General features: G+C 44.9%; 1 protein-coding gene across 1 annotated transcript in view; it reads right to left on the minus strand.

Annotated features, from left to right (window-relative positions):
• The window catches only part of LOC132825960 (neurogenic locus notch homolog protein 1-like), a 111,569-nt gene that overhangs the window by 96,317 nt on the left and 415 nt on the right, over positions 1-14,837 (minus strand). The window contains exon 2 of the mRNA XM_060841639.1: positions 7,514-7,586. Coding sequence (XP_060697622.1) covers positions 7,514-7,586 — 73 coding nt within the window. The remainder of the gene's footprint in view (positions 1-7,513; positions 7,587-14,837) is intronic.

The following is a 14,837-nucleotide window of genomic DNA, read 5'->3' on the forward strand; positions in this document are numbered from 1 at the left end:
GATAAAAACCCATCTGGGTAATTGATAAAAACCCATCTGGGTAAGCGATAAAAACCCATCTGGGTAATCGATAAAAACCCATCTGGGTAATCGATAAAAACCCATCCGGGTAAGCGATAAAAACCCATCTGGGTAATCGATAAAAACCCATCCGGGTAATCGATAAAAACCCATCTGGGTAATCGATAAAAACCCATCTGGGTAATTGATAAAAACCCATCTTGGTAATCGATAAAAACCCATCCGGGTAATCGATAAAATCCCATCCGGGTAAGCGATAAAAACCCATCCGGGTAATTGATAAAATCCCATCCGGGTAATCGATAAAAACCCATCTGGGTAATCGATAAAAACCCATCTGGGTAATTGATAAAAACCCATCTGGGTAAGCGATAAAAACCCATCTGGGTAAGCGATAAAAACCCATCTGGGTAAGCGATAAAAACTCAACCTGGTAACTGATAAAAACCCAACCGGGTGATTGATAAAAATCCAACCGGGACCCCGATAAAAACCCAACCCCGACCCCGATAAAAACCCAACCAGGACCCCGATAAAAACCCAAACTGGGACCCCGATAAAAACCCAACCAGGACCCCGATAAAAACCCAACCAGGTCCCCGATAAAACCCAACCGGGTCCCCGATAAAAACCCAACCCCGACCCCGATAAAAACCCAACCAGGACCCTGATAAAAACCCAAACAGGACCCCGATAAAAACCCAAACAGGACCCCGATAAAAACCCAACCAGGTCTCCGATAAAAACTCAAGTGATACCCTGATAAAAATCCGACCGGGACCCCGATAAAATCCGACCGGGACCCCAATAAAAACCCAACCGAGACCCCAATAAAACCCAACTGGGACCCCGATAAAAACCCAATCAGACCCTGATAAAAATCCAACCGAGACCCCAATAAACCCAACCGGACCCCAATAAAACCCAAACAGGGACCCCAATAAAAACCCAAACTGGGACCCCGATAAAAACCCAAACTGGGACCCCGATAAAAACCCAACCAAGACCCCGATAAAAACCCAACTGGGTCCCCAATAAAACCCCAACCGAGTCCCCGATAAAACCCAAACAGGGACCCTGATAAAAACCCAACCGGGTGCCCAATAAAAACCCAACTGAGACCCCGATAAAAACCCAATCGGGTCCCTGATTAAAACCCAACTGGACCGCAATAATAACCCAACTGGGACCCTGATAAAAACCCAACCAGGTAATCAATAAAAATCCAATCGAGACCCTGATAAAAACCCAACCGGGTACCCGATTAAAAACCCAAACTGGGACCCCGATAAAAACCCAACCGAGACCCCGATAAAAACGCAACCGAGACCCCGATAAAAACGCAACCGGGGCCCCAATAAAAACCCAAACTGGGACCCCGCTAAAAACCCAACCGAGACCCCGATAAAAACGCAACCGAGACCCCGATAAAAACGCAACCGAGACCCCGATAAAAACCCAAACTGGGACCCCGATAAAACCCAACCGAGACCCCGATAAAAACGCAACCGAGACCCTGATAAAAACGCAACCGGGGCCCCAATAAAAACCCAAACTGGGACCCCGCTAAAAACCCAACTGAGACCCTGATAAAAACCCAACCGAGACCCCGATAAAAATCCAACTGGGAGCCCGATATAAACCCAAACCGAGTCCCTGATAAAAACAGAACAGGGATCCCAATGAAAACCCAACTGGGACCCTGATAAAAACCCAGCCGGGAACCCAATGAAAACCCAACCAGGTAACCAATAAACACCCAACCAAGTAACCAATAAAAACTCAACCGGGTAACTAATAAAAGCCCAACCAAGATCCCGTTAAAACCCAAGCAGGTTATTAAAGTCTGTGAGGGAAGGAAGCCAACAAATTTGAAAGTGAACATTTGGCATCATCAAGGATTCAAAAAATATAAAAGTCAATCCACCAATCATGGTAACACCCCAACACCACAACCCTCCACCACCAACAATGCTTTCTGCCCAAGACAAACTTGCCCAACCTAGAAAACCATCCTGTAACAAAGTCCTTCTAACAAAATCTCACAACACAACCAATTGTTCTAATGGCCTCCATTGAATCACAACACACAGAGACTATTTGACCAATCACATCACTACAAAACTGTATCAGGTCTTTGAAAGGAAATCTCTACTTGCCCCTTCCTTCCTGTTCCAAGATTCTTTGGAGCTAATTGTTGCTCTACTCTAGAGAAAGGAGCTAGGTTTGTAAGCCTCTAGTAAATGGTTTAAGATTTTCTACTGTTCAATTTTAACACAGTGCACAAGTTGAGAGTAAAGTTAATAAAAGTTGATTAAATAAATAAAAGGGAAAATAAATAAGTAAATAAGCTAACTAACTGATTCAGATTCCTTGAGGATAGTAGTTCACCTGGTGTATCAAGACTGAAACATGTGGGGCATTCTGGATGCCAGGATAAAAAACTTTGTGGGAAGTGTTTGAAGTTCAAGCAGCTTTAGCTCAGAGTTTGAGAGCTGTAGTCTGAACTACAGGCTTTGTGGGGCGACGGTAACCTGGATTCTTTGTTTGGGGATACGATGGGTGGATGTAACTTTGAGTGAGGTGGGTAACAGGACACAGATGTCAGGACTGCAAGAGCATCAGCCTTTGCAATTGCCTAATAGATTTGAGGTTCTCTCGGCCTGTTTGGATGAGAGTGAGGGTTACAGAGGGGCTGTGTAAACTAAACATGTTACTGAGAACCATTCAAGTGGCGGGAACCACAAGGAATGTAATTGTAGCAGGTGATTGTACAGTCAGAAGGCTTGGCACAATTCTCTGCAGCAAAGACCAAAAGTCTAGATGGCCGTATTGTGCGTCTACAACAAGGGTCACGCTCAGGACATTTGCTTAGTGTCAGAGAGGAACTTACAGCAAGAGGGGGAGGATCCCATGGTTGTGGTCCATATATGCACCAATGACATAGGCAGAACTAGGAAAAAGGTTCTATACAGAGAGTTATGAGGAACTAGGTTGTAAATTAAAAATCAGAATCTAAATTCTGGATTATTACCTGAGCCCCAATTGGTATTGGGTATGTAAAATTAGACAGATAAATACATGGCTCAAAGACTGGCATGGGAGAAGTGGGGGCTGCCAATCTACACCAGAATGTAACTGGCCACTGTTCTTGTGAACCACAGACCTATGGGAGTGGAGAGGACTTTAAACTAAAGAGTGGGTGCAAAGGATCAGACGTGGAAAGCTCTGGCAAATCAAAGAGTAAGGACAAGGAAAGAGAGATAAATAGTAAAATTGGAAACGGGGGTCAGAGAATGCCTCAAAGAGCAGACAGAAAATCTAGGAATGCACATTCAAGACTAGATGTTACAAAGATAACAAAAAGACAAAAACAAAAGCTCTGTACCCGAATGTGCGTAGCCTTCATTACAAAGTAATGATAGCACACATTGAAGGAAATTAATGCGAGTGATAGACATTGGTGGTATGGCTTCAGGGTGATAAAGATTGAGCTTTGATTATTGAAGAGTATATGACTTCCAAGAAATATAAGAAGCTCTAAAAAGCTGGAAGGGTAGCACTGTTAATAAAGGATGGCATAGGTGCAATGTTTGAGGATGACGTTGGTTCACGAGTTCAGGAGTAGAATCTGTTTGGGAGGAAATGAGGAATGCTAGTGAAATAAATTGCTTGTGGATATGCTGTATATGTCCGTAACTGTAACCAGCATAGGGCATACAAAACAAACAAACTGAGTGGTTATGGTAAAAGGACAGCAATAATCATGGGGTGAATTTACATGTAAACCAGAAAAATAAAGTTGGCAGTTGGATTTGGAATTCATAAAGATTTCAAGATTGTTTCTTACAGCAACGCATTCTGGAACCAATCAAAGAGCTGTTTATATTAGACAAGATATTGTGTAATGTGACAGGATAGATGAATAACCTCAGATGAAAAGCACACCCTGGGAAATGGCAATCACACTAAGATTGAATTTTGCATTCAGTTTTAAAGGGAGAAGTTAGGGTCAAAGAGCAATATTTTAAGCTTCATAAGGGCAAATATGTAGGCATGAAAGCTGAGCTAGCTAAAGTGAACTGGGGTACTAGGTCAGATTGTTACATGCGTATTTAAGGGGATATTTCAGAATACTCTAAGTATATTCTAACTATAAAGAAAAAGTTTCAAGAGAAGGTTCAACTTCCTCATGGTAGTGCCCTAGATCCAACCATCTTCAGCTGCTTCATCAATGACCTTCCCTCCCTCACAAGGTCCGAAGTGGGGATGTTCACTGATAATTTCACAATGTTCAGCACTTTTAGCGACTCCTCAGATCCTGAGGCCGTCCATGTTCAAATGCAACAACATCCAGAAAATATCCAGACTTGGAACATTCATGCCACATAAATACCTGGCAATGACCATCTCCAATAACAGACAAGCTAATCACTGTCCCTTGACATTCAATGGTGTTACTATCACTGAGTCCCCCACATCCTGAAGGTTAGCATTGACCAGAAAGGATAACTGGACTCACCGCATAAACAGTAACTATAACAGCAGGTCACAGACTAGTAATATTGCTGTGAATAACTCCCCTTGGTGAGTCAAAGTCTGTCCACCATTTACAAGGCACAAGTCAGGAATGTGATGGAATACTCCCCACTTGCCTGGATGGGTGCAGCTCCAACAACACTCAGGAAGCTCAACATCATCCAGCACAAAGCAGCTCATTTGATAGGCACCACATCCACAAAAATTCATTTATTCCATCACCGACACTCAGTAGCAGCAGTGTGTACTATTGACAAGATGCACTGCAGAAATTCACCAAATTAGACAGTACCTACCAAGCCCATGAGCACTTCCATCTAAAAGGAGAATGTCAGTAAATACATGGGAATATCAACATATACAAATTCCCCTCCAGGCTACTCACCATCCTAACTTGGAAATATATTGCCTTTCCTTCAGTGTCATTGGGTCAAAATTCTGCAATTCCCTCCCTAAAGGCATTGTAGCTCAACTTGCAGCACATGGACTGCAGCGGTTCAAGAAGGCAGCTCACCCCCACCTTCTCAAGGGGCAACTAGGCATGGGGCAATAAATACTGGCCAAAGCCAGCAACACCCATGTCCCATGAATAAATATAGAAATTTCCCTGATTAGCTAAAGAAATCCAGGTCAGCATCACATTTATGGAAAGCTCATAAAACTGTGCAAAGGTGAGTGTAAGGTCAGGTGACTGCTCAGAATATGGCAGTGAATAACTGGAGGGTTAATCAAGATAAGAAAGTTAGAAAGGGGAAGCTAACTGGAGGTGTATAAACAAATGGCAAGAATATCAACAGGTATTTACAAAGCAAAAAAGTGAATGTTGGTCTTGTAGAGAGTGAGAATGAAGAGTTAATAATAAATACATGGCAGCTAAATGAGTTTCTGTCTTCATTATCAAAGCCTATTCCAGGAGTAGCTGTAAACCAGGAGGTGGGGAAGGAGACAGGATCTTAGAGAAAGTCCAATCACAAGGGAAGTGGTGCTGACCAAACAGGTGGAGCTGTGGCTGACACATCTCTGGGTCCAAATGGACATTGTCCTCGGTTTATACAAGAGGTATACTGAGGTAGGAGATACGTTGGTGTTAACTTTTCAAACTTCCCTTGATTCAGGAAACACGCCATCAGACTGGAAAGTAGCAGTTTATTGGAGTAATTTGAAAGAGTAACATGTGCTATAGATAAAGGAGAGCCTGGAGTTACACTGGAGTTGGATCTCCAGAAAACATTCGATAAAGTTACTTTGGAAAATAAAATGTTATGGGGTAGGGATAACATTTTGGATAGAAATGCAGATGATACTAGGATTAGTCGAAAAATATGTTGTGAAGAAGACACAACGAAATTACAGACTGATAGAAGTAGGCTGAGTGAGTGGGAAACAGCCTGGCAGGTGGGAGTATGGTGTGGAAAATGTCAAATTTTTCACTTAGGAAGGGAGATTTTTTTTAAAAAATCAGTGTTGCTTAAATGGAGAATAACTGCAGAATTCCAAGGTGCAGAGGAATCTCTGTGTTTGAGTGCATGAGTTATAAAATATTAGTGTGAAACTACAGCAAGTAACCAAAAAAACAAATGGGAAGCTATCTCTAGTTATGAGAGGAATGCAATGTAAAAGTAAGGAGGTTTTGCATCAGTTATACAGGGCATCGGTGAGGTCACATCTTGAACATTGTGTGCAGTCTTGATCTCTTGATTTAAAGAAGAATGCAAATGTACTGGATATGGTTGAGAAGAGGTTTCCCGGATTGAGAACTGGAATGAGTGTGTTGCTGTCTGGGGAATAGTTGGACAGACTGGGCTTGTTTCCACTGAAGTTTAGAAGGGTGAGGGATGATTTGATGGAAGTCTATAAGATGCTGAGGGGTCTTGACAAGGTGGTTGGGGAAAGGATGTTTCCTCTTGTGGGTCAGTCCAGATCCAGGGTGGCATTTCATATTGAATGGCAGTGCAGGCTCGAAGGGCTGAATGGCCTACTCCTGCACCTATTGTCTATTGTCTATTGGCACGAAGGGGGTAATGTTTCTCTCAGAAGCTTGTGTGACTTTGAGACTCCATGCCTCAGAATGTGGTGGAGGTGGGTCATTGAATATGTTGAAGGTTGAGATGGATAGATTCATGTTAGACAGAACGATAAAGGTAATTGGGGGCAGATTGGAATGTGGAATTCAGAATCCTAATAAATCAGCCATCATGTTATGGAAACAAAAACAGAAATTGATGGAGAAACTCAGCAGGTCTGGCAGCATCTGTGGAGAGACAAACAGAGTTAACACTCCAGGTCCAGTTCTTCTGTCCTGAAGAAGGATGACTGGACCCAAAATATTAACTGTGTTTTTCTCTCTCCACAGATGCTGCCAGACCTGCTGAGTTTCTCCATCAATTTCTGTTTTTGTTTCTGATTCCTGGCATCTGTTGCTCTTTGGGTTTTTTGCATCATCTTATTGAAGGCTGGAACAGACTTGAGGGGCTAAATGGTGACTATCTGCCTCTATTTTGCATGTACTTCCTTCAAAATCCACAACCAATTCCTTTTTAAAGAATGCGATCACTTTCCACCTTCCTCCCAGGGAGGCCGGATTCAAAACAAAAAGTTACTTCTTAAGTTAAAGTGTAAGACTTCAACCATCCGTGTAAGGCTGCGTTCTGCTATCCGCAATGGCACATTTGTATCAGAAACAAAAATAAATCACCTGAGCAGCATAATTACAGGGCAGCACAGGGACTCTCGCAGAGCTGTGCCTGCCCAGTGCAGAAAAGAGAAGCACGTGGGGCGAACACCAGAGGAAAGGAGGAGAGAGAATGAAGGCAACAGTAACTGAGGTGCAGGGAAAGAGGGAAGGGAAAGGGAAGGTAGAGCAGCGAAATGACTGGGAAAAGAAAGGGAAACTCTTGGGGTAAAATGCAGAGTGATTCAACATACCCCCAAACCAACAATACATTTTACTTACAGACAATCTTCGGTACCATTCGGATTCCTGTTACACCTGCCCCCGTTGGAGCAGGGGGTGTAGCACCTCAAAGCTGACAAACAGAGAAAGAGAGAGATTTAGCAGCCAGTAATTCACAACACCTTCAATTCACATACCATCCAAAGCCAAGTGTCCCTTTAATTAGGCCTCACCCATTCAATGAATGAATAAGCCCAGCAAAACACCTGTCTGATATCACAAAAAAACTTCCATCAGAGTGACTGCACTTCAAAGTGAATACACTAATAGGATTTCCAACCTTATTTAAATACTAGCTTTTAATCTCAATGGATGAAAGTATCACTTTTAAGTAATTCACACACACTGACTCTAACTGGGGTACAGTTCCACCCAAACTGACTCTCACTGGGGCACAGTCCCACACACACTGACTCTCACTGGGGCACAGTCCCACACACACTGACTCTCACTGGGGTACAGTCCCACACACACGGCACGGTGGCACAGTGGTTAGCACTGCTGCCTCACAGCGCCAGGGACCTGGGTTCAATTCCCGCCTCAGGCGACTGACTGTGTGGAGTTTGCACGTTCTCCCCGTGTCTGCGTGGGTTTCCTCCGGGTGCTCCGGTTTCCTCCCACAGTCCAAAGATGTGCGGGTCAGGTGAATTGGCCATGCTAAATTGCCCCTAGTGTTAGGTAAGGGGTATATGTAGGGGTATGGGAGGGTTGCGCTTCGGCGGGTCGGTGTGGACTTGTTGGGCCGAAGGGCCTGTTTCCACACTGTGAGTAATCTAATCTAATCACACTGACTCTCACTGGGGTACGGCTCCCACACACACTGACCCTCACTGGGGTGCACTCCCACACACACTGACTCTCACTGGGGTACAGTCTCCCACACACACTGACTCTCACTGGGGTACAGATCCCACACACACTGATTCTCACTGGGGTACAGCTCCCACACACACTGACCCTCACTGGGGTACAGTCCCACACACAGTGACTCTCACTGGGGTACAGATCCCACACACACCGACTCTCAATGGAGTATAGTCCCACACACACTGACTCTGACTGGGGTACGGCTTCCACACACACTGACTCTCACTGGGTTACAGTCCCACACGCACTTACTCTCACTGGGGTACAGCTCCCACACACACTGACCCTCACTGGGGTACAGCTCCCACACACACTGACTCTCACTGGGGTACAGCTCCCACACACACTGACCCTCACTGGGGTACAGCTCCCACACACACTGACTCTCACTGGGATACGGTCTCCAACACTCACTGACTCTCACTGGGTTACGGCTCCCATACACACTGACCCTCACTGGGGTATGGTTCCAGAAGAGATGAAGAAGAATGTTTATTTGAAATATTTTCTCATTTGAACCTGAATCATATAACTGCCATATTTATGGAAGGGTTAGTTTCTGATCCTCTGAGGGCGATGAAACCTACTCGCACTGACTGGTGACCTGCTGCTGTCGATCCTGTGACTCTGCTGTGTGCGTTCAGTATTGTCCCTGAAGAGCCAGTGCCCCGTGTTTGGGAACAGGTGACAGCTGTGTATCAGGGGTCTATCTGCTGAACAAAGAGAACAGGCAGATAGAGATGGAGGGCTGGGGCGCTCATTGCAATACACTCTCTGTCACTGTTTAGCAATTCTCCGACATTCTGGGCATTTAGTACAGGATCCTGCCAGCTGATGATTCTCCACATCACCAAACCCTGTTCAAACTTATCAATCACCCGACCTCAGTCCATGTCCAACCCCTTCACTTCCTGAAGGAGAGGAAAGCAATGACAGTGAAAAGTGATCGACTGTAGCTGGTGTTAGCCTGTCCTTGTCAGAAAGACAGGCTGAGGGGTGACTTCGATGGGGGCTTAACAGCTTGACCTCAAGATGTTTCCACTTGTGGGAGTAATGAGCATTAATATCAAACAGTCAATAACAAATCCAATCATGAATCCCGGAGAAATATCTTACCTCCCAGAAAGTGGGGAGAAAGTGAACTTTGTTCACAAGAAGTGCTCGAGAGGAATGGTATCAATACAGGTAATGATAAACTGAATAAATACAGGAGGGACAAAGGAATGGCAGGATATTGTGATCAGATATGATGAAGGGGGCTGGGGCAAGGCTTTTCCAGTGTGAAGTAGATGGGCTGAATGGCCTGTTTTAGTGACGTGCACTTCATGTGATTAAGTGGGATTTGCAAATCCCTCTCAATTTGGGGACAAAGAAAAATGATTTTTCTTTAATCAGTCTGGGGCTGTGGGTGTCTGGCAAAGACAAGCTTTATTACCTACCTTGAGTGACTCTAAGAATGTAGTGGATAGACCATTGGTCACATACAGTGCCAATCCACGGAGAAGCCATAGGTTACTATGGTTACAAGACATTAATTACCCATTCACAAAAGCTGACCGCTTTGAGGTCACTTTTATTGAACCCCAATGATTATAATGTGGTTTTATTCACCTATTTGGCCAATTCCAACTCTGTTACAATTTCTCAATGAGGTTTGAATTCACGTTCCCTGAGATTCAGAATTCACACGCTCTTACTCTTAGAGAATGAATCAAGAAAAGAACAATCCTATGTTTCCTGGCTCCTGGATTCCAAAGTCAGACACAATCGTGTTTCCTAGTCCCAGATGGGACTCAATCAGACCCAATTCCAATCACAGCTACAGCAACAAGCAGCAAACCAAGTGACTCATTTTGATTTATTTTTGTGAGGCATTGATGAGTTTCCATTATCTGTGGACCTGGTATATTTTACAATAATCCTGAGGGATGTCATTCTTTGGTGAATGAGAGATAGCTCATTTCATGAATGTCAGCAGCTCCCACACATCTGCTTTTCAATGCTGATAAACTCATGGGAGGACAGGATGGAATGGAGATTGTTTATACAGGGATCTCCTTTCCATGTTCCCACCCACTCCTCCTCTCCTCCCATATCACTCACCCAGCAACCAATTCTCCTCATCTTTCTGTTGGATTCTCCCCATCACTGTGAGTTCTCCCCTCATTGATCTTCTTCCCCAACCCTGAGATTACTTTCTGCAGGCTCTCTCACCCACTTCTCCTCGGGAACATTTGCTGTCCGATACAGATATGGACAGACACAGAAGCAGATGCACAGACAGAGATAGTGAAACAGATAGATAAACTGGCAAAAAGACTGCAATACAGAGATACACACAGATATATACACACAGAGGCAGATATACATATCCTAACTCAAGCTGAGACAAAGAGAGACAGGGACACAAGAGATAGAGACACAGAGAGACAGAGACACAGGGAGGGACAGAGGTGCAAAGAGACAGACACAGAGAGAGACAGAATAACAGAGGCATACACAGAGACAGAGGGAGAGGCATAGGGAGACAGAGACACACAGGAGATAGAGAGGGAAGGAATAGAGGTCCAGAGAAGCAGACATAGGAGAGACGTACAGAGGGTCAGGAACATGGAGATACAGCGACAGAGACAAACAGAGAGGCATACATATGGGAAAGACAGAGACAGAGAGAGACTTCAACTCCCCAGACTGGTGTTCAGAGCCTGGCTTGGTGCTTGTACCCTGATCAAAAGGCACTGAGGTTAGTTTGGACCCTGCCTGTTATACTGTGGGACTGGGTATCTGAGAGCTCCTGGGTTAGTTCAACAGCCATGAATGAGTGCCAATTCTCAAAGAATCAGAGAGAGGCCAAATCAGCAGTTATCATATCTGGGACGATTATTACAAAGGCAACCGACCACATGGGGAGATAATAGATAATGGTCTGAACTGCCCATGACATAATCATTGAGACAGGAAAGGGAGGGCGTGGGGAAACTGCTGTATTGAAAATCACATTACACAGCATCCCTGAGGGGGCACACAGATCCACAACTCTGTCACCAGGTTTCACGCTCCTGCTCTACTTCTTCATTGTCAAACAGAACAGAACATTTCTGAAAACCTACTTTCTTTCTGGTACCATGTAAATGCATTGGCACCCATGGACTGGCAATGCTTGAGTAAATTTTGTCCACTATCTGCCCTGAACAGCAATTGCTGCTACATAATGGTCTAGAGATTGACATGAGGTTGACACGGAGTCCCACGTGACAGCTTTGAGGTCACAACAAGAGGAAAGAAAACCCACACTCGCGTGCAAAAGAGAGCCACAAGTTAGTCAGTGACGGGTAAAGCAGTGACACAGATAGACAGACACATGAACTTACACAGAGAGACACACATGTGCACACACACAAACACACACACACAGACAGACACACACTCAGAGACACATGTACACTCTCACAAAAATACACACAGATAAATACTTATACATACACACAAACACTCATATACACATACAGACATACTCCCAAACACCCATATACAGAACAACATGCAATCAAACACACACACACAGACAAACACTTATATCAGTACACACACATGCACATAGAGACAGACATTCATACACACACAGACACACAATATTTGGTCAAAATATTGTCAACTATCATGCAGAGTTAATACTGAATTAAATGAGGTTTTAAAAAATGCACAGAGAAACTGGAACAACCCCATCTTTCTGGGAGGAGTAAGATATCCTTCCCATTCATATCCCCCAGCCCAACCTTGAAAACACATTGTATTTATATGGCCTATTTATTGGAAGCTTGTGGTCTGTAAGTGACAGAAATAGAGAGGGGTGAAGGCCAGGAAGGGTTTTGAAATGAAGAGGAGAATTTTATATGAAGATGATGCTGGACTTGAAGATAGTGCAGGTCAGCAAACATGGGAGCTCATAGTGAATGGGACTTGGTGTGGTTTTGGGTGCAGGTAGCAGAGTTTTGCCCAAGTTGAATTTTATGAAGATTGGGAAGATGTCAGCCATCTAAAAATCCAGAGGTATTGTAGAATCTAGAGAATGGGGGTGGGGTGAGTTCTAGAATCTGGAAAATGAAGATTGGGGTTCTAGAGTCTGGAGAGTGAGGGTGGTATTCAAATTCTAGCACACATAGGCTGGAGTTGGGTTCTGGAACCCAAGGGACAAGATTTGAGTTCAACAGTCTGGAGAATTGGGTCATGTTCCAGGGTCTGGAGAATAGGATTTTGAGTTCTACAGTTGCATGTGGAGGTGGTGGTTGGTGGGGAGGGAGGGGGGGGAGTTGGCAGTGGGTGGGAAGCATATGGTGCGATTTGAGTTCCCAATTCTGGGGAATAGGGGTCACGTACCAGAGTCTGAAGGATGGTCTTTGATTAGATTAGATTACTTACAGTGTGGAAACAGGCCCTTCGGCCCAACAAGTCCACACCGACCCGCCGAAGCGCAACCCACCCATACCCCTTACCTAGCACTACGGGCAATTTAACATGGCCAATTCACCTGACTCGCACATCTTTGGACTGTGGGAAGAAACCGGAGCACCCGGAGGAAACCCACGCAGACACGGGGAGAATGTGCAAACTCCACACAGTCAGTCGCCTGAGTCGGGAATTGAACCCAGGTCTCGGGCGCTGTGAGGCAGCAGTGCTAACCACTGTGCCACCGTGCCGCCCAAGTTTGAGTTCTAGAGCCTGGGGAATTGTGGTGTAGTGTCTACAAAATTGGGATTAGGTTCTAGAGTCTGAGGAATGGGGGTGGGGTGGGGGGGGGGGGAGATTTTCCAGAAACAAACAAGAAAAAGAATTGCTGAAGAAACCCAGCAGGCCTGGCAGTAACAGAAAACAAAGTTAATATTTCAAGTCCAGTGACCCTTCTTCAGAACTTGCAACATTAACTCTGTTTCTCTCACCACAGATGCTGCCAGAACGGCTGAGTTTCTCTAGCAATTCCTGTTTTTATCTAATTCAGATCTACACTGTCAATAGTTCTTTGTTTTATTTTACAGTCACGTCCCAGAGCTTGGGGAATGGATTCCAATTTGTATGTCTGTGGATAAAGTCTACCATCTGGAGATCATTCACTTGTTCCAGGTTCAGCCAGCTTTGGGATGTTCGTGTTCCAAAGCTTGGTGAATACGGGTCATATCAAGGGGGTGGTAAGGGTCATGTTCCAGAATCTGGGTAGCCAGGGAGTTGGATCATGTTCCAGAGTTTTGGGTTAATTATGTTCTGGAGTTGAGTGGCTTTGTTCTAGACACTGGGGGGCATGGGGTCAGGCTCATGTTCTTGGGTCACAGTCAGACTGGATCACGTTTGAGAGACTGAGGATTGGCAATGTTTTAGAGTCAGACCCAGGGTGTGTTGCAGACTCTGGTTAATCAGGGGATAATTTGTTTTCTAGCCTGGACACTGTAGTGTGCTCCCCATTCTGAAGACCAGTGTCATGTTCTATAGACTGAACCATGTGGTTCATGTCCCAGGGGTCAGGGGCTATGTTCTAAAACCTGGAGATTGGATATTTAGCCTAACAATATTGAAATACAAGTATAAAATCACACAACACCAGGTTATAGTCCATCAGGTTTATTTGGAAGCACTAGCTTTTGAAGCACTGCTCACAACCACCTACCTGACTAAGGAACAGTGCTCTGAAAGCTAGTGCTTCCAAATAAACCTGTTGGACGATAACCTGGTGTTGTGTGATTTATAACATTGTCCACCCCAGTCCAAATTTGGCTCCTCCAAATCAGAAATACAAGTAGTTTGATCATTCTGAGTGTCATAATTGTGAGCCAGAAAAATCAGAGAAGCAAGATTCAGTCAGGAAATGCCCCAGCTTTCTCAATCACAGTCTCTCCTGAATAACTTTCCTCCTCACTCCCTCAGCTTTTCTGTTGCCCCAGTCTCTGCCTCCATTTCTCCCTCAATCTTTCCCTTGGCCTTTCCCTCAATGTCTCTTTTTGTCAATCTCTCTTTCCAACCTCTCAGACTCTCTCTCTATGGCTCCCTCCTCGGTCTCTCTATCTCAGTCTGTGTCTCAGTCTCTCTCTCTCTCTCTCTCTGTCTCAGTCTTTCTGTCTCAGTCTCTCCCCCTCTCAGTCTTTCTGTCTCAGTCTCTCCCCCTCTCAGTCTTCCTCTCCCCCCACCCCCCGTCTCTGTCTGTCTCTCTCCTTCTCAGTCCCCTGTGTACAGTCAGACCACAGGGTCCAGTGCGTCAGCAACATCCTCTCACACGGTACAGAGATGGTGAAATGCAACTTCTACCAAGATGGGGTTAGGAAGGAAGGCGGTTGGAAGGAGAGCCGTTTGTGATCCCTGGGGAGTGGGAGAGGGAGAGGGGCAGAGGAGAGGGACGGGACCCTCTCTTATGGCCATCTCCTCTGAGCCCAAACTTGAACAGAAGGCGCTGAAACTTTCAAAACTCCAGTTC

This window comes from Hemiscyllium ocellatum, chromosome 21 (genome assembly GCF_020745735.1).
Source record: "Hemiscyllium ocellatum isolate sHemOce1 chromosome 21, sHemOce1.pat.X.cur, whole genome shotgun sequence".
NCBI lineage: Eukaryota > Metazoa > Chordata > Chondrichthyes > Orectolobiformes > Hemiscylliidae > Hemiscyllium > Hemiscyllium ocellatum.